A 26526-nucleotide genomic window follows, 5' to 3' on the forward strand; every position below is an offset into this window, starting at 1 on the left:
TTTAACTGCAAGGAACCTGGAGATGACATTTCATTCCTCATGCAAAGTGTGTCTGATAACTGATTGTTAATTATATAGCTTTGATTGATAGTACCATTGATCTCAAAAACATTCTTTTTTTTTAAGATTTTATTTATTTATTCACGAGACACAGAGAGAGAGAGAGGCAGAGACACAGGCAGAGGGAGAAGCAGGCTCCCTGGAGGGAGCCCGACATGGGACTTAATCCCGGGACCCCGGGGGTCACGCCGTGAGCCAAAGGCAGAAGCTCAGTCACTGAGCCACCCAGGTGTCCCATTGATAAACACCTCTAAGATCCATTTTCTAATGTCTAAGAATTAGTGAAATATATTTTTGAGTAACTTTTGTCAGGAAAGGCTTGGTTTCCAGTGTCGGCAATGTTCCTGGGGGTCTCTGGAGGGAAACTTTTATAACTTACCCTCTCTGGTTCTCAGAGTGACAGGATAAAAATTTCATCAGAAATTAATTGAACACTGAATGGAATACTGAATTCTCTAACTGGTGATTATTTCAGTTGTAAATATATGGAATCAAAAGTCTATTTCGAATTTTCTATCAGATGTGGAACTCTTTAAAATAGCTTTGGTCTGATTAGAGTATAATCAATCCATTCCTTAGGAGATAACCTTCATATCACAACAGGTAATCCTAGAGGACACATACCCATCGATTTCAGGATTGAGGCGTTAAAAAGAGATGATGACATTTCACAGTTGGACCAGACATTTAGTCACTGGTTTTAAATTCATTTGCTCCAAATAAAGCGGTGAAGGGCTAAACTGCGTTCTCCCACAACTGTTATGTTGAAGCCCTAAGCCCCACCACCTCAGGAGGAGATATAGATATAGGGACTCAAAGATGTAAGTTAAAATGAGACTATTAGGGTGGGCCCGAAGCCAATGTGAGTGACGTATTTATATGAAGAGGAAATCTTAACACACAGAGAGACACCACAGATGAGCCTAGACCAAGGAAATCCTTTGTGAGGACAGGGTGCGAAAACAGCTATCTGCAGGCCGAAGAGAAAGATCTCAGAATAAACTAAACATGCAGACACCTTGATCTTCGAGTTCTAGTCTCCAGAACTGTTAGAGAATTAGAAAAAAAAAAAAAAATCCTGTTGTTTAAGCTCCCTAGTGTGTGATATTTTGTTATGGCAGCCCTAGCAAAGTAATACAATGATTTTACCATCCATCATCACCACTCACGTGAAAGAGAATTGCACATTTTCATTAGTTATCATAAGTTCTCTCTGAGAGGAAGGCTGATAGCTGCAACATTTGCAGTAATACTTCACTTACATAATGCGGCCCTGTCCTACCCGCTATTCAGAGTGCCTGGATCACAGGCCAGTGAAGCTCTCCTCTTCTTCTTCCTTCTCCTCCTCACTATCAGCTCCATCACCCCAACAACAAAGTCGAACTAGAATGTTGTAGGTACTATTCAAAATGCTTTCTATATGAAATCATTTAATTCTCATGATTCTAGATTTACTGTGTTCATTTTATCAGCTGGGAACAGACCCAGAGAGGTGGGCAACTTGGCCAAAGACACAGAGCTAGGATAGAAATCTAAACAACCCAACTACAGACAACTCCATAACCACGACTTTATAGGGTTTAAACACCTCTCTGCCGTTTAGAAAGTGAAACTGTCTTCCATTTGGCTCAATTACTCTCCTTGAAGAACTTGAATCTTTTTTTTTTTTTTTTTTTTAAGAACTTGAATCTTTATTTCAAAAGTCCAGTCCACTTTTTCCCAAAGATTTTTGTCATTTATATAATGCCATTAGCTTTTTGGCTAAAATAGATAAACAAGCTAACATTAAATTCTGTTCAATTTAGAAATGGTCACAAATAATATCTCTCTGATATAGGATAAGTTTTAAGTATTAAACATTGTTTGAAAATCCTTGGTAAAAAAAAAAAAAAAAAAGAAAGAAAATCCTTGGCAAATCTACCAATTGGAAAACCAAATTTACCCTTGGCACGCTTATTGATATATCATTAAAGAACTACTGTAAAACATAAATCAGGTATATTATAAACCTCAAATTTTACCTCCCCACAGGAAAAAAAAAATAAATTGGGATTTTTTAAAAGCTTATTATATGAGCAGAGTAGCCAACTCCTCCATCATTCACTCATAAATCAATGTTAAATTTCATTATGATATGTGTTTGAGAAATTGTTTTTCTGCCATCTAATCCAATCAAATAGCAATAATCCAAATACATTCTAAGGTTGTAGCACACATAGAATTTAAAGTGGGCATTTAAAAAAAGAGTAATGGAAATAGTTATCATTGAGTTTCTTGTATGGAAAAGAAATTCTGTCTCTTTTTGTTCAGAAATACTGAGTAAAGGTACCTGAATTGAAGAAATCTAACTGTTCCACTTTCTAGCTGTGAGACCTTGGCCAAGTTGTTTCACCTCTTCCTGCCTCAGTCTTCTCTTCGGTGCGTATAATCACAATGAGTAGTACCTCAGGGTTTTTATGAGGATTTAGCTAATATTTATAAAGCACTTAAAACTATAATTTGGCCGTAGTATCTTCTACGTATGTTTTTGAAAGACACGGAAATACTATGATTCTGTAGTAACCCAGGATGTTAGTGGGGTGGAGACGGTGTAGTAGGAACCCTTTCCTTACCGCCTGGTGAGAACCCACAGCTCCAAAGTTTCCCTGTCTCTGTATCATTCCAAGCGGAACAAAGAATCCAGCAAACAAGGAATAGATCTGTGAACATTACTAAAACTCATTTAAAAAATCTGAATCATAAAAAATGCACCAGGGAATGCAAATAAAAAACTTTAAACATCCCTGACTATGCCAACACTTAAAATCCAAGTTACTTTTTGTTGCTCCAATGTTGCCTCCGGATGTTTCCTCATCAAAAACGTACTAAAAGGACTGTTTTATGATTTAAATGCGGAGCTCTTCATTCAAAGGAAATATGAAATTTTGTCTTAAGTAATGTAATTTTAGCCCTTATTCTGCTTTTGTATCTTTTTTTTTTAAGATTTTATTTATTTATTCATGAGAGACACAGAGAAAGAGAGAGGCAGAGGCTCTCTGCAGGCTCTGTGCAGGGACCTGACGTGGGCCTCGGTCCCGGGACCCCAGGATCACACCCCCGGCCTAAGGCAGGCGCCAAACCACTGAGCCCCCCGGGGATCCCCTGCTTTTGTATCTTTACACACCCTGATCAATGGGGAAAGGGGACAAAACAGGGATGGAATTCCCTGTGCCTGATCGGAGCAGGACACTACAAAGGCCTCTCCTCGGAGGGGAGCCCGGGCCGCTCCATCGGGGCCGGGGCGCGCAGCAGGCTGTGCGCTCACTAGGGGCCCGAGATCCCGCCCGCGGCCGCCAGGGCTGACCTGCACGCGGCACGCGGAGGTCCCGGTGTGCGCGCATCTTACGACCCGGAGCGCATGGGCACGGTTCTGACCGCCTGCCCGGGCCTCACCACACTCCTGCAGACCTGTGCAGGTCACCGACTGCAGCCGACGTCTGCTCAGCGCCCACGATGCGCCACTCGCTGCTCTGCAGACCTCGCTGCTACAGACGCCTGCAGCCCTTCCAACGCGGGGAGCAGCTGCGCCCTACTGCGCCCCGGGCCCGGGGACCCGCGGGGAACCGCATTCGTGAGGAACCCACGGAGCTCCCACTCGAGACACGGGGGCAGCGTGGGAGGGAGAGCAAGTCACAGCCGTGCCCACAGCCCATCGCCATCGGGAGCCGCTGCGTGAATGCGATCGAGGTTATTAAGCGGTTCCGACAAGGAAGATTAACAAGAATTGATCCGCTCACGTCGGGGCCTATTTCTGGCTCCGGCAGCCTCGTGCCTGCCCCCGACTCTCCCCGCGCTGCTCAATTCCACTAGCATTTTAGTCATTAACATGCACATAACTTAAGCACAAATTTCTAAACAGACTCTCATGGCTAATTCTTGCATCTGTACTTTTGTTTCATCGGGTGCGCTTTCTTTCTTCCCTTTCTAGCCCGTTCTTTCTACCAGCTAAAATGCAAAGCTAAACCTTCTTTGGAAAAGTTGGATGCCATGTTTTACTATTAATGTATTAATAGTAATAATGTACATTACTATTAACGTACATTGTATACATATATATACATTGTAATCTTAATGTATATCATTGAACGTGGGATGGTAGAAAAAATGTAGTCTTAAGGCTCATCTATGTTCCAGAGGTGAGTTAATTTCTTAGTGCTACTTCAACAAATGATCACACATTAGTGTTTCAGACAAACGCATTATCTCACGGTTCTGGAAATCAGAAATCTGAAATGGGTCCCTCTGGGCTAAAATCAGCATGTTGGCCGGGCTGCAGTCCCTCCTGGAGCCTGTCGGCTTTTTCTTCTTCTAATGACTGCCTTACTTACTGGGCCCATGGCCCCCTTCCATCCTCAAGCCACGAATGGCCAGTTGAGTCCTTCTCACATCTCAGCACTCTAACACTGACTCTTCTGTCCCTTCCCTTCCATATTTAAGGACCTCTGTGATCACAACGGATCCACCCAGGTAACTCCGAATACTCTCCCTAATTTAAAAGTCAGCTCGTTAACACCATTATCTCACCCACCACTTTAATTCCCCTTTAGTAAAGCCATGTAGTAAAACATAAGCGGAGGTTCTGGGAGTCCTAGGTGAACATCTTTGGGGGGACATTATTCTATCACCAAAGGCATTCTTCCTTGATATTTAGAAATCAGGGGCAGCCCCGGTGGCTCAGCAGTTTAGCGCCACATTCGGCCCGGGATGTGGTCCTGGCGTCCTGGGATCGAGTCCCGTGTCGGGCTCCCTGCATGGGGCCTGCTTCTCCCTCTGCCTGGGTCTCTGCTGCTCTCTCTCTATCATGAATAAATAAATAAAATCTTAAAAAAAAAAAAAGAAATCACTCCCATCAATCTTTCTTTCAAAACAAGAGGAAAGATTAATAGTTTCTAAATTGCTGTGTATGGCATCTGAATACTGTATACATATAAAACAAGGACACCATAGCCACCAACTTCCTGAGAAAAGTTTGTCCTTATAATCCAGCTCAAATATTTCTTCATAAGTAAATTCTTCCCTGGCCTTTCCAAAGAAGGCTATTTTTTTCTCTGTATTCCTTTAAATGAAATGATATGTTTATTAGTCCATTAGTGAATTTATTACATCACTCTCGAATCTGTACTCTCACATCTCATTCTGTCTCTGTCTCTCTGTCTCTCTCTCTCTCTCACACACACACACACACACACACACACACACACACACCCTTATCTCCTCTCCTTTCTGCTATTCTCTCCTTTTTCTTCCTCTCTGCCTGGGATTTGATCCCTTTGAGAGCAAGGGCTATACAGTTGCCATTTTTTCAACCCATTCAATATGTAACAAGCTTATTGGTGGCACTTCAATACTTGTGAAATACAACTTATTCTTTTATTATGTCATATACTATTATATAGTGTTATATATTATATATAATTATTATCATACTGTTACTATTAATATCTAGTTACCCTACAATAAGAAAACTGACTTTCTCACAAGACAATAGCACTGAGGCACATTTTGAAAGCCATAGAAAATAAAATTCCAATACCTCATCATCATAATCATAACTAGAAGAGCACACGAAGAGTCAAATTCTTTGAGAATCTGAACTTGGGAGCTAATTTGGGAGATTTCCTACCTAGTGCATCATTCAACCATCACACTAAAAACTAGCCTGGTAAATCCCATTAAAGCCCATTAAATGGTTGGTAGTGGGAGCTCCCATGTTAGAGAAGCAAGTATTTTAAACAACTTCAAGTTGCTAGGTATCACTCAGTCTGCTCTATACTTATCAATTACTTTGTACAAGTTCCATAGACACCAGTTCCAAGACAGAGATAAGTAACTTCAAACTGACACACTTAAACTTCTCAAATCATTGTGCATTCAGTGTTCAAATTATACAATGTGATGAATGTCAAAATACTGTAGTACATACTCTGTACTACATAAAAGTTGAATAAACCACTAGTAGATTAGCAATAAGTCTTCCTTCATTTTTGAAAAAGTAATGCTGTTTTATTTGATGTCTATTTTGTCCCTATGGAATTTACACACATTTAATCCTTATGGGAGCTTACTGAGAGGAATACTAGTATCTCTACTTCATAGGAAGAAACTAAAGTTTAGGGTTTTATAGCAGTCCCTTGTTGCTAAGGTCACAAAGCTTTAGCCCCCTCCAATAACTAAGCCCATGTCTCTAAACTGCAAGCTTTTCTACTTCCCATGAACCTGAACAAATTAAGTGATAAACCTCTTTCTGCCATCAGAAAAGGAAGAGAATGGAGAACATGCCCAATCTCAAATATATAGTCAAATTATTGTTCTTCAAAAGAGGCCTATGAATACCTACCATGATGATTAAATAAATCAATAACAATCAAATGAAATAATTTCAGTTCCTGAAGCTATCATTTACATGTTTACATACATAACTGTCTTAAGGTAAAACTATGCATGTCTAACTCTATAATAATTCCCCATTATAGGCTAAAAGTTTGAAAAAAGGTTAAAATCTTAAATGGTCAAAAACAACACTCTCTGAGTGATACTACAGAAAACACTTCCTAATCTAGAAATCTCAGTCTACAGGCAAAATTTACCAAACAGGGATCTGTCATTTATTGTTGAAAGAGTCTCAAAAGAACAACTTGATTTGTCATTTTGCTTTGGCCTTTAAGTACTTCAGTTCAATATAGTAATCTTGTTTTTTTTTTTAATTGGAGTTCAATTTGTCAACATATAGCATAACACCCAGTACTCATCCTGCCAAGTGCCCCCCTCAGTGCATCACCCAGTCACCCCAACCCACCGCTTACCCCCCCTTCCACTACTCCCTGTTCATTTCCCAAAGTTAGGAGTCTCTCATGTTTTGTCACCCTCACTGATATTTTCACTCATTTGCTCTCCTTTCCCTTTATTCCCTTTCACTAATTTTTATATTCCCCAAATGAATGAGACCATATACAGTAATCTTGGTAACAGCATACTAACCAGAAGCTGTAATTGATCATTAACTGTTTTAATTTCTTAAAAAATGAATATTTCTTTATATCAATCCTTTGAAATTTACTTTTTTTCAAAATACAAGTTCTTTCAGTGAAAATACAAAATAAGCCTTTCATTGGAAAAATTTTGAAGAAGCCTTTAGTGTTTAAGTAATCATATTGTGATCGATATAAAGATTTTTCAATAGAGTCAGAAGACAACACAACTTTACAGGTGTCATGCCTAGCTAGTATTCTTCCTTTGTGATTTCTAGTTATTCCCCTTGTTGTGAAGAATAAGTAAGAAAGAATAAGTCAATGAACACACTAGGGAATATCCACTATATGGCACACAGAGTTTGTGGATGAAGTGGTTCATTAACTTAGTTTTAGGTTCTTTGCCATTAAAGCTCCATAGTCATGTTGATATTTTATTTCCTAATGAAACCATAAAGTTATCACCTATATCCCTTCAGTTTTCTTTTGTCAACTTAGTCTATATACTAAATTGGTTCAATTGACTCAGAGTAGCTAAAGTTGACAAAATCAGTAGGTTTATACAAAAAATCTTTTAAGCCTTTGAAATGAGCATCAATGAACACTGCACTTCAAAAAAAAAAAAAAAAGTTAAAACACTCCCAAAGTCCCACATATTTTCAGAGAACAGTTGGGTTCAGAAGAAGGGTAGTTGCTGATTCAACTAACAATATCACCACTTTCTGATATCCTACACGATGCAGAAATATTAAAAGTATCAGTTCATTAGCAAGAAATGGGAGAGGAGAAAAAGGTGAAATTTAAAAAATAACAGATTTGACAGAAAAGAAGGAAGATAAGTTACGAATTTCATAGGATTGTTGATGGCTGTATAGCTTGCCCTGGGTCAGTAATTTCTGACAGCAAAGTCAACCTGGCTAAACCAAGAAATGTATGTGATGTTAACTAAAATGAAAAAAATAATTTTGCTTAAGTTTGACATACAGGCACACACACACACCACTACACACACATCCATACATTAGAAGAAAAAAAAAACAGGAATATGATCTAGTCACAGAGAGTTAATGAGGCCTCTTGCTATTCAATCCACACATTCTCAATGAAAACCATTTGTAAAGACCCTACTTATGAATAACATTTTTATTTATGTGTATTGTGTATGAAGAGATGTTTTCAGGGTGGGTTTACTATTTTGTCCCATCAGACAAATTTAACTCATGCTCCAAATGCATCTTTCCAATTTGATGACCCCTGTGTGTGTGTGGGGGGGGGGGGGGCAGATGGGAGGGGAGGCAGAAAATCAGGTGAGAGATTTCATGAAAAAATTTCTTTAGAACATTTAGAAACTGAATGATTGATATGTGTGATGATGCCATTTTAAAAAAGAATACTAGAATATAATTCCACTGTTCTGAATTATTTTTAAAATGTAGAGGTGTTTTGTTTTTGTTTTTTCCTATTTATTGCCAAGATTGTCAACAAATGTGAAAATATAAAACAAAAGATAATAAGATATCAATAACCTTGTGGAACATTGCTAAATGTCTAGTATTGTCTTTTTTTTATAAATCTTTTTTTTAATTTTTATTTATTTATGATAGTTACAGAGAGAGAGAGAGAGAGAGGCAGAGACACAGGCAGAGGGAGAAGCAGGCTCCATGCCCCGGGAGCCCGATGTGGGATTCGATCCCGGGTCTCCAGGATCGCGCCCTGGGCCAAAGGCAGGCGCCAAACCGCTGCGGCACCCAGGGATCCCCTAGTATTGTCATTTTTAAGGGATTATCATTTACATCACTTAACCACAATAAATTGGTTTTTTGTTTTTATTTTTAAAGATTTTATTTATTTATTTATGAGAGACACAGAGAGAGAGGCAGAGACATAGGCAGAGGGAGAAGTAGGCTGCTTGCAAGGAGCCTGACATGGGACTCGATTCCGGGGCTCCAGGATCACAACTCAAGCCAAAGGCAGATGCTCAAACACTGAGCCACCTAGGTGCTCCAGTATATGTTTTTTCTTCAATGGAACTAGATATTAACTCAATATAGTCAAGAATTAGTTTTTTAAAGTACTTATCTGTCTTTATGAATCATATCATACAAATATGACCATGCCACTGAAAGAATGCTTCCTATACTAAGTATGTGACGATTTCAACAATGGAAAGGACCGGTCTTATAAAATATACCATTCTTACCATGGTTCGAAAATTACCATGAAATGTCTAGTATCTTCAGCCTCAAGTGCATTAAGTTTAAATAGTTTATGAATTAATTCATTAATATGTATATCACTATATTATGTGTACTGTAGTGGCCAAGGCAGGCCACTCCCAAATGTGCCACTTTGGCAGGCTCATTATATTGAGCTGAAAACAGTCAAGGCTCAAAAGTCTTAGGAAGAAACTCTGATACTGTTCTCTTTCCCACAACAATGCTTAAAAGAATTTAGATAGAGAACCTGCTCTAGAAAGAGAGCTGTCAACAGTGATAACTACATTTAATATGAACTAGGTCTGGGAACCAGGGAGAAACCTCCTAAGGCCTGTTTAATCAAAGTCTTCTTTGAGTTCCCTTGTTTCCATATGGCCCAACAAACATTTATTTACCAAACATTTATTCCTTTTCTTCATCTTGTGAATTGCAGTCATTCCTTTTGAAGTCCCAGACCAATACCCCTCTTTTCCTTAGTTTAGGATGACTATGTACCTCATTTTGCTTGACTGTTTTGGAATCTAATGTCTGTGTGGATTTTCGATACCTACAGAATGAAATCTGATTTTCTTCTATTCATCCCTCATGTCAATTTGATTCTTAACTAAGCTAGAAGAATCTTGAATGGTAGAGAAAATATTTCCTCCCCCACAGTACCCACAGAACTTTATCATAACCAACAGTGAACTACTGCTTTTGTTGAAGTTCCTTCCCATTTATTCTCCAAACTTTCAGGCCGATAGGGAGGGTGAGAAAGGGAACCATGTGAGTGAAAGAGCAGAGCACCAAGTATCCCTTCTGCTGAATTCCTTTTTAAAATGTTCATGGTTTGACAAATGAAGATGCTACTAACACAAAATAAAATAAGAAAATGCAATTTCAGTATTTTAGAAGGAAATTTTATTTGCCTCATAGACAAAAACTGGGTTTAGCTAAACTGTTTTCTCCCCCCTTCCCAGAATTTCTTTTATCTCCCAAGTTTGTCCTAGCCTAGGTCTTGCTTTTTCAATGTTCATTGAAATTACTCATGCTTATATAATTTAGCTGATTTTTTCTTTAAAATCCCAAAGGGACAGCAGGTGTCATTTGCTATTTGAAAATAGAGCCTTTTTGTGAAACCTTTCACAAGCCAAAATGGTGTAAAGCAAAGAAGCAATTACCATTATTTATATTGAAAATTTTTAAGCATTCTCAGACCCCAAAAAATAACCTCTCCTGGGCTTTTCTGATACTTTAGGACACATCTTGCTAATGATTCACAAAATAAACTTAGATTTAAAAAAAAACCCAGATGGTCAGAGATGCACTTCTAAACTACAGTGGCTGGATACTCAGATGCTGAGTGTAGTTCCCATAGAAGGAGCTGGGTGGCATCATTCTTCTTGTTCCACGTGAGTACTGCCCCTGTATAAGCTTGCTGCAAAACATGTTTAACATTTTGTATTTATTTATTTATTTATTTATTTATTTATTTATTTATTTATTTATCTTTTTGCCTTTTTTAGTAAAAGAGAAAATACCCTTTGGATTTTAGTTAGTGAAAAGAGGTCATAATGTAGGTTTTTCATAAAAGTGAAGTGGTATAAGGGATCTTTTGAAAAGCAGACTTTTAAAAAGAAGGATACCTGTACATTGAATTCTCTTGATTTTAAAATAAATATTGTTACATAATGTCACTTATAAAAATGTGTTCTAAATTCAATAATATATTTAATTAAACAGTGTTATTTGATCATTTTTTATTTTGGCTTATCTCATAAAATGTACTTGAACTCAATTTTTTTTTGTAAATGCAATTTTTTATACTTTAGTAGTCTGTGATATTTAGAAAAGGGTTAAACAAAAGAAATTATGTATTAGGGAAATATTCAACATAGAAAAAAAAAGATGCTGAATTCTGGGAAGCAAGCAGCACTGTACTACAGAAATATAATACAAAAAACAGAGATAAGTGGTCTGGCAAAAATGTCCTGCAAAATGGTGGTTCCTGAATAGCAAAAATAAATTGGCTAAGTTCCTTCATGATATTTAAAAATTTTTCTCAACTAGAAAGATATACATTTTTTGTGATACTCCATAAATATAATGAAGAAGGCCATATCTTGAAAAAAATAAAAGTTAGCAAAAATAAACTCAATGGAAGAGGCTAAAAATAATAGAGGAATAAACATGTGGTTGTTTATCTGAATTTATTAAATAAAGAAGTGTCCCATTATTATATTGTCATTATAAAAGCTACAATAAGTGACAGACAAAAAGGCTAATTATGGTTTTTTAAAAAAACTGTCTTTTCCCCTTTTCTAGCAAGTTAATAATTCTAAGTTTTTTTCCATGTATTATAGAATTGCTTCCACACATTACTTATAACACTGGTAATTTTAAGTGGAGTGCTTGGTTTTCATCAATGCTCATTATAGTTTTAACCATTTCATCAAAATACTTGCCCCTTTATTACTGTAGTTAGTTCCTTAACCAATGAAAGCACATTATTGCTCTAAAAAAATAAGTATTTTCATTATAATGATGAATTTAAATAATTAAATCCTAGAGTAAGTTAATGATGTTGCAAGAAATTTTAACATTAGTTAGTTCTGAATAAAAAACATTAAGCCAATCAACTATCTTACTTCGGATACTTCTATTATGGGGTACAATAAATATTGTTATGTGTAAAAATATCTGATGTAAAATATTACATTGACTCTCTGACCACAAATCACTACCTTAAATTGAAATACTGAATCAATGAAGTGACCAAGAGGTAGTACATGCATGCAGCCTTCTTTTATGTGAGTGTTGTTAAGCCATTCTTGGAGATGGAATGAGGCAGAGTTACAGGCATGGAAATTAGTTTCTATTTAAGGGAACTAGTTCTACTTTCCTTTAAAGCATTTGTCCTGGACCAGTGAGTTTTTTTTTCATTGGGAAGATGTATCATTTTAAGCCTTATTTGCTGGAAGTAAATGATGACTGGCAAATGAAAGTGGGTTTACTTGTAGGTAATTAAAATATTAAAGCATTATGTACTATTTTTTATTTAATAAAATAGGAGACCAATATCTACTCTTGGTCAATTTAATTTGTCAAACCACATCTGATGACCTTTTTATGCAGCTCACTGGGACGCCATAAATAGAAATACTAAGGAAGAACAGAATTAAAGAAAAACATTCTAACAATTATGCATTGGTGGTATTAATAGCTGCACAGTAAGTTTAAAAATGGCTGAAGACTAATGAATTTGTATCTAAAAACTCACTCTGTCAAAGTATTAAGAAATAATATAATGATTTACACAAATGTTTATAGCAGGTGTAATTTACATATTAAGAGATGCTTTCAAGTATGAATATTAGACATACAATCACTTTAATAACTCTTTAAAACTTCTAAAAGTGCATAAAGGAAAAATGTGCAACCAAAAAAGGGATAGGTCTGAATTATTAAAATAACATTAAAATACAGAATACTAGTGCTATCCAAGTCAGCATAAAAAGGCATTAATTAAAACACAATTTCACATGACTCTGGCTCAACGGTTCTTGACATGTGGGAGAAAAAATCAGTTTGGCAGCACCACGGATCTGCTCAAAACCGAAAAATATTGCAAAGCCAAAAATCATTTCTAGATCATAAAAATCTGTCCCCAAATTCTAGGTACCTCATATCCTAAGGCTGTCCTCAAGCTACCCTCAAATTCCTATTTTCAGAATCACACTTAAGCCAACCACTTAGTAAAACAGCCATGGTCCAAAGATATCCCAGATTTAACACCACCCTTCACACACACAGTCTTAAAAATCATATTTTGGTGCTAATCTCAGCAGTTACAAAGAAGAAAGCAACCCGTGGTGTCATGCTTGGAGGAAATACAGTAAGTCAGTCAAGGAGGTGTTTACAGATTAAAAACAAAGACTAAATGTATTAAAATAATTAAAACAATGTAAATTAAAGGTTAATTTTAATAGGTAGAACATGCTATTTCCCCCATATAAAATCTGATAACTTTTAATCCAGGGTCTCTTGTTAGGTCCCATACTTAATACATTTAACTGTCCTGTCCCAATCTGTTCACTGGAATTTGCCACCCATTTCCTAAGGCCTGATGGATTATATATCTCAGAGCATTAAACATGCCAATGATTTTAGTGGAATAATAATAAGGTAAATTTAAATTTGCAATTATTATTTTAGTGCAAAACTGAGTCAGTAAAAATACTTCTGTGAAAAAAAATCCTCATACGTGGTTAACTGCACAGCTTGAGGGATTAAAACTTTCTGAGCTTTTTATTTTTTTAAGTTTTTATTTAAATTATAGTTAATTGACATACAGGTAATATTGTTTCATGTGGTTACATACATGACCCAGTGCTCATCACAAGTTCACTCCTTGATCCTCATCACTTTTTTCACCCATCCCCCACCCACCTCCCCTCTGGTGACCATCAGGTATAGGTAAGAGTATAGGTAAGGTATAGTAAGTGTCTGTTTCTGGTTTGCCTCTCTCTTTCTCTCTTTTCTCCCCCCTTTGCTCATTTGTTTTGTATCCTAAATTCCACATGAGTGAAATCATATGGTATTTGTCTTTCTCTGACTGACTTATTTCACTTAGCATAATACTTCCTAGCTCCATCCATGTCACGCTGAGATTGGTAAGGCAAGAAGGCTTGAAAAGATTGCCACTGCCATTTCTGATCTGGCTTATAAGAAATAGCCTCTAAGAGCAGAAGCTTAAGGATAATAATTCAAAATGAACCTCAGCTTTCAAATTGCTCTGATTTTCTGAGTTAATGTTTAAAATCAATCAAATGTTTTAGACTAAGGTGACCGTGTATAGTCAAAAATCACATACTGTCAAAAATCACACTCTGAAAACAAAACCAACTGTTAATGTAGATTTTATATTACTTGTGTTTCAACCATTGCATATTCCATGATGCATTTTAATATCCATGAATTGCACATTGGAATTGTCTTTATTCCAGCAGTGATAAATTTTTTAAAAATGAACTGAGAAGCTGTTACCCATAGTCATTCTCATCTTTTATCTCTTGCTCTGTCTCTTTATTTCATATAGTATCCCATTGAGAAAATACATGAAAATGAAAATTTAGGATGAGGCTGATCTCCTGAGTATATTATGTAAATACAAACATATCCTGCATCTCTGCAAAAAAATAAGTAAAACATTTATCACTGTTTAGATTTCTTCCTAAATTCAAACTTTCATTACAGATGATTGGTTGTCAGTGTTGGCTTAAGGCTTCACTCAAAATCTGTCACCTTTCCCAGTATTGATTTATGTATTTTTAGCAGCTTGACACGAGCTCTTCTTTCATTTCCATCTCTGTATCTGTTCCAGCACACGTGGAGCTAAACTTTCTAAACACCACATGGTTTCTGTGATTGATCCTAAACATAAACAAGAGGAATTTAAGCTACTATATTATTCAAATACTTAATGATGAGTCACCTTTTGTGCGAAGCTACCACTAATATTGTGTTCCAAGTTCCTGATCCAGTAACATGCATAGCTCACCTCGCTATTAATCCCTCCTTTAAGGATCCGGAGTCTGGCCCCTGATCTCAACCTAAGGCTATGGTTTTGCCACCTATTAACAACATTGTCTGCTACCTAGAATCTACTTCCCTCTTGACCACTGTCCATTCTTTTTCCACTGGACTTGTAGAGCCTTCTAACCATGTGGGAAATAGCTGATATCACCTGTAACAGAGCACAACCTCTTGATAGCTGGCCCAAGGTACAATGGGTTCACCCTTTTAAAATACAGAATCTTTCAACCGTGTGGTTGGGTCTGCCCTATTTTGGCCCTTCACTCTTACCTTTTCAGCTATCCCAGCCCAGTAATTCCAAACTTTCCTGTAGATTCTTTCTCACTACCATGAAATTAGTTTTTCATTCCATTCCATTTTTACAAAGCAATTCCCCAATGTTTTTATCTAGTACTTTCATGTTTTCATGGTTTATATTTGAATATTTGATACGTTTGTAATTCATCTCATGTTTATGTGAGGTACGGATCCAAATTTAGTTTCTTTTCTTCACGGCTGCTTACTTGTCTCAACATAATTTATCAAAAAGTCTTGTTATTTGGTTTCTTTGTGGGGATAGAACTACTAATTTCCCCTGTTTTTTTTTTCTTCTTCCAAACAAATTATTTTAAACAAATGACTATTAAAAATCAGCTTTTTGAAATCTACAGTTTATGAAAGGAAATTAATATTTTAACTATCACAAATATATCACATAAATCAAATTATTTTGGCACTTTCAACATGATGGTTTCAGTATTTTACTCTAAAAGAGTCCAACCAGGAACTAGAGTAAAGAATAGCAACACTGCTTCTGATAAACTAGTTAATGAAAACTACAGGATCTTTATTGATTTTTATGATTCCTAACCTACATCCAATAAACAAACAAACAAAAAAAATCTTTAAAAATAACCAGGATTGGATGACAGAAACAGAAAGCAACTCCCTTACATCAGAAAATCATCTCATTAGTAATGGCATGAAATGATCAAGATACTCCACAATAATACATTTTCAAAACACTGCAGGCAAGAAAGAGAAAAAGAAAAAAAAACTGAGGCAAAAAATCCTATTTCTCAGTTTCTTCAATCTGCCAAATATGATGTATCCCATTTCCAAGAGCTGTGCTGGAACAGAATTCAGGGCTAGGACAACTTCTACCCACATGACTTCTAGTCATCTTTCCAAGAAGTCTCCATGATACAGATTGCTAACTAGCTAGTTTGGTGCATAGTATCTGGAATTTCAAAGAGAACTGTTGAGAAGAGGAGTTCTATGCAAAGGTATGAACTATGGAGAGGGTGTGAGAAAGTAAAAGAAAGCTCATTATTATATGCATCTGTTGTAAGTATGTTTAATACTGGGAACTGCAGATTGTTGAATTTCCTGAAATGACACAGTTAAGAGGTAGAACTTATTCTTAGTTTCAGCCTTAATAGGCAGACTCTATGGAAATTAAAACATAAGTAACAATAGTTTTTTAACTAAAATTTCTTCCTCTTGTTTTGAGTAACCCCCAAGTTCTCTAAAATCAACCCTATCTTCTTTGAGGATTGAGCTTCAACATAATGGCAAAAGAAAACCTGCAGCCCATATCCATTTTAAGTTTCTTATCATATTTTCTTTTCCAAATCATCATGATGCATCACATCATAAATACATTACAGTCAGACCGCTTAAAATATGTTACTGCTTATATAAGGAACTAGAAACTAGTGTCTATAAAAAGAAAGCATTTCGAGTGGAAATGGTTAAACTGGGTAATGCTCAGACTTCCAAACTGTCTCTCCTTGTCACTCCCTGATTGCCTCAGTCATTTTCTTCATTAGTCCTTTGTCCAAAAGAGATATCTATTTGTCTATTCATTAAGTAGTTAGGTTCAAACAACCTACTCATTATTTATGTCCTTAACAATTTGGTAGTTATTTTAAAAGCCAGTAATAGAAATCAAAAGAGAAACAGTTTTTATTCCATTCTTAAATAGCCACAGTTACTTGTTAATGGCATGTGTACACCTATTTGTCACCAAACCATTTCTCGAATCCTAGAATCAGTTTGAACATCATGACCCTCATAATCTGTTCTATGTTGATTTTTCTTATGGTAGTTGCTTTGTATCACAGCAACCATCAAAAACCTAGCTTCCCAAGATATGACATCGTCAATACAATACAACCTAAGTTGAAACTGAACTAATGTTACATAGTAGGAAACAAAGACAACTAAAATCAAAGTTCATTGAGTTTACAAATGCATATGAGTGCCAGATCTACACAAGGCAGCATGCTAGACATTAGGAATATGGGGAGGAACCAGGCAGCAAAGGTTACTTCCTTTCTGGAATTTACATTATAGCAGAAACAATTAATGCAAAATATGCCAATAAGTATTCATTCCATGATTTTTTTGTGATAAGTTTTACAAAGGAAACCAACAGACAAATTTGAGAATAACGGGTAGAAGGAATCAAGTAATTTCAGGACATAAGCTTTCCCTCAATAAGGAAATACTATTTGCAATAAACTCTAAATTTAATGGTTTTCAATGGAGGGTGAGTTTGCCCCCCATGGGACATCTGACAGAGTCTGGAGACATTTTGGTTGTCATGAATGGGAGGTATGCTACAGTCACTCTAGTGGGTAGAGGCCAAGGATGCTGTAAACGTCCTACAATGCATAGGACAGTCCCCATGCACTACCATACCCAACAAACAGTTTCTGACACAAAATATTAATAATACTCAGAAAGATTTAAATAGGCAGAAGTACATACGTGGGTTACTTTTGCAGGTAGAGGGCATCAGTGGGCATTCCAAGAAAAAGAACTGCACATGCAAATACTCTTAAATAGTTAAGAACATAGTACATATAATGAATCAACAGAAAGCTAGTATGGATGGAGGCTAGTGTAGACAACTGCAATAATTCTCAAAAGTAACTCAAGGAAATTAGTAGGAAATATAATCAAAAAGGAGATTTTACCCAAATAATTCTTAGGGTACCAGGACAAAGAGTGGTAGATGGGTAGAAGAACAAAGAGCATTTTAATTATTGAAGCAAGTGCCTATATACAGGATTCAACTTTTCCTTCTGCTGTAAACTGTGACACAGCATGCAAAGTAAATGATCTACACAAAGGTCTACATAGTCCTTAAATGGCTGCATCATAGCTTGTGTTGGCTACTGAACGGCTGTAAGATTCTGCAGGTTGATCAAGCATAATTTGATCAAGCCAAAAAACCTGAAAGGATGGAAGAGAAGGGCATTTTATAATCAGAGATGTTTTCACTCTTTAGCTTCCATTATAAATTACTTCCATTACTTCAGACATTGACATTTCTTCTGGTCCAAAACTAATTGAGATATTTAGAGCATTTTTAATACTTAAAAAGTCAATGATGTAGTAAGCTGACGATGACATTGATAGCAGAACGGAGGGAGAACAGCTCATTATTTGAATGATAACTTTGGATAATTCAGAAGCAGAAGAAGTGACTAGAGGAGAAGGAATATATAATCATGTTGGTAAGAAATACTGGGACTCCTAACAGTCTAGACCTATGCAGAACCATCTGAAAAGGACAAAAATAGAATGCTATATAGGAAAAAATCCAATGGGAGAGTCAAAGATTGCATTTATTTTTTTCTCCATACTGCACTGGTTTCTAAGCCTTAGTAGGTAGCCACAGGCAAGGGACTATATAAATTCTGGTAGCAGCACATAAAACAAATTTAAAAGGTGTACACTCTAATGTATTTAAACTTTCAATAACTAGGTAAAATTCTCACAAAAATTGTTGTTAGAAATTTAAATCCCAAAGTCACAAATACAAACACTGGATTGATGAGTATTTTCACTATATTAACTTATTTCATCACCACAAGAGCTCTGCAGGCTTTAGGATTGTCCCAATGTTACAGAGGAAGAGACTAAGTCCTGGAAAAATTAATTGGCCTGAAGAGATAATTCACGATAGAATGAATAATTCTCCGCACTTTCCAGCAAACCACTTGTGGGCCATTCCAAGCCCTTGCTCCCGGTTGCATCCTACCCAATCTCCCACCCCTTTCTTTCTCTAGGCCAAATAGCTTAAAGCTTCCCAGTTTTCCCAATAAGCAGGAGAGGTTACTTATAATATTTTCCAGTCAATATTTAATGCAACGTAATGGCCACAGTTAGAAAGGAACAATTCCATTTTGGTTACCAGTTTGTTTCCTCCTTCTAGCTCCCCTGTGTAGGCCTTGGGAAATAGAGTCTTTCTTACCGTATCCCTCCGTAAATCACTTGACAGCTTGTATATACGATCTCAACTTATTTTTCCTAACAACTCCTGGAAGTCGGAGATGTTATAAACCCTATTTTTGTGCGTGTGTGTTTGTGTGCACCCATGCACTCATACGCATGTACGTGCACAAAAGTTCCCACGAGGTGAACTGGCTGGTGAACTTCGTAGATAAGTGACTATCAAGTCTTCAAATGTCTACTTCAGATATCACTTATCACAAATGATTGTCTTTCATATTTTCAAACTGGCTTAAGCCCTGGCCCATTCCCCAGGGGCCTATGGATCCATCACACGTGAACAATTGATAATGCTGACACATCTGTGTATGCCTCAACTCCTTGGTCAACTTCACTAAAGCAACAAACTTCTTAAAATAGATACAACATTTGTTATTTGATACATAATTGTAAAGACACTTTCTTCTTCACACTGAATCCGATCAGAGCTTTGCAAAGCAATTTCACCATAAGGCACACTTGTTTCCTTTTGCTGCTGTAACAAATAACCACAAACTTAGTAGCTAAAAATCAACACAAATTTATTGTCTTACATTTCTTGAGGTCAGAGGTATAAAACTAATGTGTTGGTAGAACTGAGTTTCCTCTAGATCCACTTGGGGAGATGCCATAACTTGCCTTTTCCAGCCTCTAGAAGCTACACACATTCGCTGGCTTGTGGCCACATCAACCTAGCCTCTACTTGCATCAGTTCCAACTCTTTCTCTGCTTCCTACATCCCTCAATCACTTATAAGAACCCCTGTGATGACATTGGGTCCACCTGGATAAGCTGGGATACTCTCCCCCTCTCAAGACCTTTAACTTATATGTCTGCGAAGTCCCTTTTGCCATGTAAAGAATATATTCACAGGGTGTGGGGATTATGACACAGACACCTTTGAGAGGTCATTTTTCTGCCTACCACCAAAGGTAAATTTTAAAAAGTATCAAAATAATCACATTTTACATAATTCTCACAGGCTCTGACATAGTCACTTCAAGAATTTTTTTTTAAGATTTTATTTATTTATTCGTGAGAGACAGAGAGAGAGAGAGAGAGAGAGAGAGAGAGAGAGAGAGGCAGAGACACGAGCAGAGGGAGAAGCAGGCTCCATGCAGGGAGCCTGATGTGGGACTTGATCCCGCGTCTCCAGGATCACATCCTGGGCTGAAGGCGGCGCTAAACCGCTGGGCCACCCGGGCTGCCCTCACTTCAAGAATTAAAAAAAAGGGATCCCTGGGTGGCGCAGTGGTTTAGCGCCTGCCTTTGGCCCCAGGGCGCGATCCTGGAGACCCGGGATCGAATCCCACGTCGGGCTCCCTGTGCGTGGAGCCTGCTTCTCCCTCTGCCTATGTCTCTGCCTCTGTGTGTGTGTGTGTGTGTGTGTGACTATCATAAATTAAAAAAAAAAAAAAAAAAAAAAGAATTAAAAAAAACTAATCTAATTCATATTTAATGATTAAAACTAAAAGTATTCCCTTTAAAGTACAGAATAGGAGTAATATCAATGTCAATGAATGTCATATACTTTATTCAATATGCTTGAGTGTCCTAGAAAGCATAAAACAAGAAGAAAAATGTAAACCATATGAAGATGGAAAGATCATGCAGTTGCAAGTCTCCCCAAATACATCTAAAAGTTTCAATGAAATTCCAATCACCAGTTCAATAACATTTTTTTCTCTAAAATTGAAATCCTGAAATTCTGTAAAAGATAAAACAGTCAAAAATAATATAGGGACACATGCTTTATAAGATCTCATGACTTATTTTAAAACTCTAGTAATTAAAATAATGGGGAGATGGTATAGGGATATAGACAGATCTCTGAAATAAGATAAAAGACTAAAAACTGATGCAAGTATAAACAGAAACTTGTGAAGCTGGAAGCAGCATTTCAATTTGGTGGAGAAAATATCTGATATTTCTTTTACGTAAGTCATCCATCCACATGCAAAAAAAGATGAAGTTAAATTACTTCATATAATACAGATAAATGAATTCAAAAGGGATTACAGATCGAAAATGAAGAATAAAGCTTTATAATATTTAGAAAAATAAAACAGAATGCCCTAAGACTATTAGATTAAGAACAGATTCCAAAGATAAGAGCAAACTAATTTTAAAGAAAGACAGCAAATCTAACAACAAATTGAAATCTACTGTATTACAAAAACTCCTCCATAAATGTTTAAAGCCAAAAACTGGAAGAAATAGTTATAAAACACATACTGCATAAAAGATTATATCCAAAATAATCAAAGTATGTCTACAAGTCATAAAATAATAAGCAATTCTGGCAATGTGTTATAGTACTTAGAAAATCTGTTGAGGTACACTCCTACCACCCTGCATTTCCTTCAACAGTTCTGTAGCTTTAAACAACTGTCTCATCTTTCTAAAATGATATTCAGTCAGCAAGGCCTGTAGTACATAAAACTGGAAACAAACAATCCATCAATAAAACATTGATGAATGAACATTATATTCATGCCATGGAAGACTACAGAGCTGTTAAATGCAGGAACAAAATCTAAGTTTCCACAACATATAATGAAGTTTAAAAAAAAAAAAAAAGCAAATTGTGAATGATATCATTTGCCTGCATTTTAAAAACAGAAAAAGCAGGACACCTGGGTGGCTCAGGGTTGAGCGTCTGCCTTTGGCTCAGGGCATGATCCCAGGGTCCTGGGATCGAGTCCTGCATTGGACTCCCTGCATGGAGCCTGCTTCTCCCTCTGCCTGTGCCTCTGCCTCTCTCTCAGTGTCTCTCATGAATAAAAACATCTTAAAAAATAAAATAAAAATAAAAACAGAAAATCACTATTTATAAGGAAGCATATAAATATAATGACATTTAAAAAAACTTTTCATGAAGAAATGGAAAGAAAAGTATATTTAGGTTCTAGTTATTTGTGTTCTTAAAACACAAAATCTGAAACAAGTATTTCCTAAAGTAAACAACTGTTAGATTTTGCATAGGAGATACGCAAATGTTTCTTTTCACTTGTATCTTTAAAATATTTTAAAATTAAATTTAAAAAGAACCAGATCTAATGGTAATAAGCAGACTTCCAGAACCACATTGATATCAAAATTGCAAAATCCTTCTGGTACATGTGAAAGCTATCCTTGGTCCAAACACTGGACTGAGGTGTCTGTTTAATTCCACAAAGGACTAAGAATTGACAAGACTGTTCCAGTACTGTTTGTTCCAAGGTTCAATCCGATTCCACACAAACCTGTACTTAACAGCTCTGACACTCATTCTGGGTTGGGCACAGATACAAACATCATAAAAGGGAATTTAATGGAAGGATTAGGAGTACCATCTGTTCATGAGTCAGCAAAAACAGAGAATTTCCATCAGCATTTTAATTCTTTATTTATGAAACTTGTTTTACTGCTGTCAGAGGCCTCTAGGGCAAACCCAAAAGTCCAATCAACAGTGTGAACTGCAAACTTGAAATCACTAGGCATAATGCCCTAAAGAAAAAACTTAAAAAGAACTGTCATGACAAATACTTTCAAAGCACCCTTTTGCTTTAAACTGGGCTCCCAATATACCCAGTTTGTTATTTAATCTAATAAAGGGATCAGCATTTGTTTCACATCAAAAAAGAAGCTTTATCCCTCAACACATTTTACCTATTGTCCAAGATGGTAATTCCTCCCGGAACATTCAAAACCAGATATGCTCTTACATCACTACCCTGTGTGCTTCATGTCTTTATTCTATTGCATTTAATCTACTACTTCTTTCAAAGGCAACACTGGGTATAAATTTTGAACAATGTGCTGACGAGGTGCCATCCTCACCACACTAAAAACAATCCTTATTCTGGGATTCTGATTCTCCACCAAAACCCTTGTAAATACACTGAGTTTAATGTAAAAAAATAATCACGAGATTTTCTATTGTCAAGAGATTTATAGGAACTTCACTTGGTTGAGATTATGTTCAATAGGCTTGCAATGCTATGTCTCCAATCTTAAGCACAGAATTTTTTTTTTAAGATTTGCTTATTCATGAGTGACAGACAGAGAGAGGTAGAGACACAGGCAGAGGGAGAAGCAGGCCCCATGCAGGGAGCCCGATGTGGGACTTGATTCTGGGACTCCAAGATCATGCCCTGGGCTGAAGGCAGATGCTCAACTGCTGAGCCACCTACATGCCCCAAGCACAGAAATTGTTTTAAGATGTCATAAAAATCAGAGATTAAAAACTAAGCTTACAAAATAGAGCAAGGTATCCAGTTTTTTTTTTTTTTCTCCTTCATACCACATAATGCTATCTCATAGGGAGAGAAAAAAGCCAAAATGTGCCTATACATAAAGTTGGGAGATACAGGAGGAATTTAAAGAGGGAAAAGGGGCAAAGAGTTTACTTGGTTGAGTGAAAATTATATTTTAAGCTCCTATTCCTACTTTTGATAGTCTAGAAGCACTATTTCTGATAAGGGAACAGCCTGAACCAGCTGTCGCAATACTAAACCTTCTTCCCAAAAATATTCGTTTCACTTATAATACTGCTCTACTGCTCACAAATACAAAATCAGCAGCTTTCCTTAGTTGCTCATCTAGAAAGAGCCAAGAAAAAAAAAAAAAAACAGAAATGGAAAGAACATTCTGTTGCATTTAAATACATCTTGATTTATACTCTTGATTTATACTATTTTATCTATTAATATGTTGTATTTCATTCTGAAAAATCCATACTTACTGTGAAAATATTTATATGGTACTTTGACACTTGAAAGTATCTTTTAAATTCATTATTAATGTCTTCATAATGGCCTATGAAGTTATCATTATCATTTTTCTTTTTACCTATTTCACTTGGAAGGATACAGAAGCCTAAAGATCTTAAGTTCTTTAACTTTTCCAAGATCGTACAGTTCCCCAAAGGAGATTGGAGTAAAAAATCCTCTCACATAAACACAAGTTTTATAGAAATCTAATAAAGATATTCCCAATATATAAAAATATTAATTTATTTGATATTCATTGAATTGTCAAACATGAGTCACAATTAGGCTAGAGGATATCAGCACTTGAGTACAAAATACAGTGTTTTTTTGAAAAATAAAACAACAGGCAAAAAGTTCTTAAAATAAAACTTTTCAAACAGGAGGTAATTAATATATTTATAATGATGACTATTACAATCACTACTATTACTTATATTCATAGACAATCACTAACTCCCTTTGGTACTAGTATCAAGTCATATTGCATTTACACAAAATGAAGAAAATAAAAAACTTAATGGAGGTGGCATCCATATCTAAACATGAAATTCCCATTGATTTGAGATGAGGAAGACAGAGATTAGAATCTAGGATTGGTCAAATGTTGAGAATAAGAAAGAACGTACCACATATGCTGTTTACAGAAATATATAAACTGTCAGGAAATCCAGGAACCATGACGTAAAATGATAAAAACCATCAAAAATGAAAGGAAAAAGAGAATGTCCTTAAAGTAGCATCTTCAAGGGCAGATGGTGCTGAAGAATGCCAGCATACTTAAAATGCAACAGAACTAGTGGTAGAATCTTCCAGATATCTAGATCTATATTAATTATCACCAAGTCACAAAGTGCAGGAAAGTTTAATTAACCTATCTAATATCATAAAGCTAATAAAAGCCAGAATCAAAATCCAACTGTCCAATCTAACACACTAACTTTTAGATGGAACTGTTATATTTTTTATAGTCTTTTTGTGTAAGTTCATTTCTATGCAAACTTAAGAAGCAATAAAGAATATATCAGTCTAGATTCAATATCAAACAACAACAAAAAAGAAAATGTGAATGAGAACTTTAGGATAAAATAAAATGTCTGTTTGCCCTCACAGGCTTTATGAACTTAAAATGCTAAACATAATCTAGTATACTATAATAAAAATAAAAATTATTTGAATTTGACTACTTTCTGTGGCCACATATATTCATAAGGATTCTCCTTCTTTTGGTTATTAATTTTGTAGGTGGAATAATGTTTGTAGAAACCTAAAATATCAGATTAAAAGTAAAATATTCAACTAATCAGGAATTGAGCAATTAAATTCTAAAAACAGCCTATGTGACAAAATTTGTCAGAATAAAAACTAGGTAATATTTTGAATTTAATGACAAGTCAAGAATCAGTCATAAGAAAGTACAAAAATATGACAAGTCAACCCGAAGAAAAATTAGAAGAAAAACGAATGTTAATAGAAGAAACCAATGACAAAAATGGCATTTGTATAATAAAGAACCTCAATAAATCCAAAAGTTTATTCTTCAAAAGCTTTAAAAATGTTGAAAGACCTGAAGCAGGACTGATGAACAAAAAGAAGAGTAAAAACACAACACCAATTACAGGAAAGAAAAGAGAGGCATCATTATAGATCTTACAGATATTACAAAAAAAATACATAATACAAAAATATCACAAACAGATTTGCATCAATAAATTTGACAATTTAGAATAAATGCACAAATTCTTTGGAAATGCAGCTCACCAAAACTGATACAAGAAAAAATAGAAAATCTGAATAGTTCTCTATCTGTCCAAGAAGTTATATTTGCAGTTAACACCTACTACAATCTAAATGTCCTATAATGGATGAATGGATAGAGAAACACACAGACACACACACACACAGAGGAATATTATTCAACCATATAAACAATATTATTCAACCATATAAACAAAGGAAATCCTGCCACTTGCAACAACGTGAATGAAACCAGAGGGCATTAATGCTAAGTGAAATAAGTATATTCCATAAAGACAGAAAACAGAATAGTGTTTGTCAAGGGCAGGTGGGAGGGGAAATGGGATGATGCAGGTGAAAGGGTACACGGTTCAGTTACAGGAAGAAGTTCTGAGGATACAATATACAGCATGGTGACTGCTGTTAATGATATGGTACTGTGTATTTGAAAGTTGCTGAGAGTAGGTTTTAAATCTTCTCATCACAAAAAAAAGAAAAAGTTAACTATGTTGTGTGAGGTGACAGATATGCTATTTGCTTGATCTTGGTAATTATTCCACAATGTATAGGTATATCAAATCATCACATTATACAGTTCAAATATGTACCATGCACAATTACTTCTGTTGATTACAGATGACCCTTAAAAAACTTGAGTTGGAACTGCGAGGGTCCAATTATACACGGATTTTCTTCAATAAATATGGCACAGTACTGTAAATGTACTTTCTCTTCCTTATGATTTTCTTCACAGCCTCTTCTCTAGCTTACTTTATTGTAAGAATACAGTATATAATATGTAGAACATACAAAATATGTGTTAACCAACTGTTTATATTATTGGTAAGGCTCTAGTCAATAAGTAGGTTGTAAGCAGTTCTGGGGGAGTTAAAAGTTATATATGGATTTTCAGCTGTG

The 26526-nt window shown here is 35.9% G+C and overlaps 1 protein-coding gene across 4 annotated transcripts in view; it reads right to left on the reverse strand.

Annotated features, from left to right (window-relative positions):
- KCNJ3 (potassium inwardly rectifying channel subfamily J member 3) overlaps window positions 1-26526 on the reverse strand; it is a 139282-nt gene that overhangs the window by 56070 nt on the left and 56686 nt on the right. Inside the window, exon 3 of one of the 4 annotated variants that reach the window (XM_077882991.1) lies at window positions 14393-14695. The exons of the other annotated variants lie outside the window; for them this stretch is intronic. Coding sequence (XP_077739117.1) covers window positions 14619-14695 — 77 coding nt within the window. The 3' untranslated portion in view covers window positions 14393-14618. Of the gene's footprint in view, window positions 1-14392; window positions 14696-26526 lie in introns of those variants that run through there. 4 annotated transcript variants of the gene reach the window in all.

Source organism: Canis aureus, chromosome 34 (genome assembly GCF_053574225.1).
Source record: "Canis aureus isolate CA01 chromosome 34, VMU_Caureus_v.1.0, whole genome shotgun sequence".
Lineage (NCBI taxonomy): Eukaryota > Metazoa > Chordata > Mammalia > Carnivora > Canidae > Canis > Canis aureus.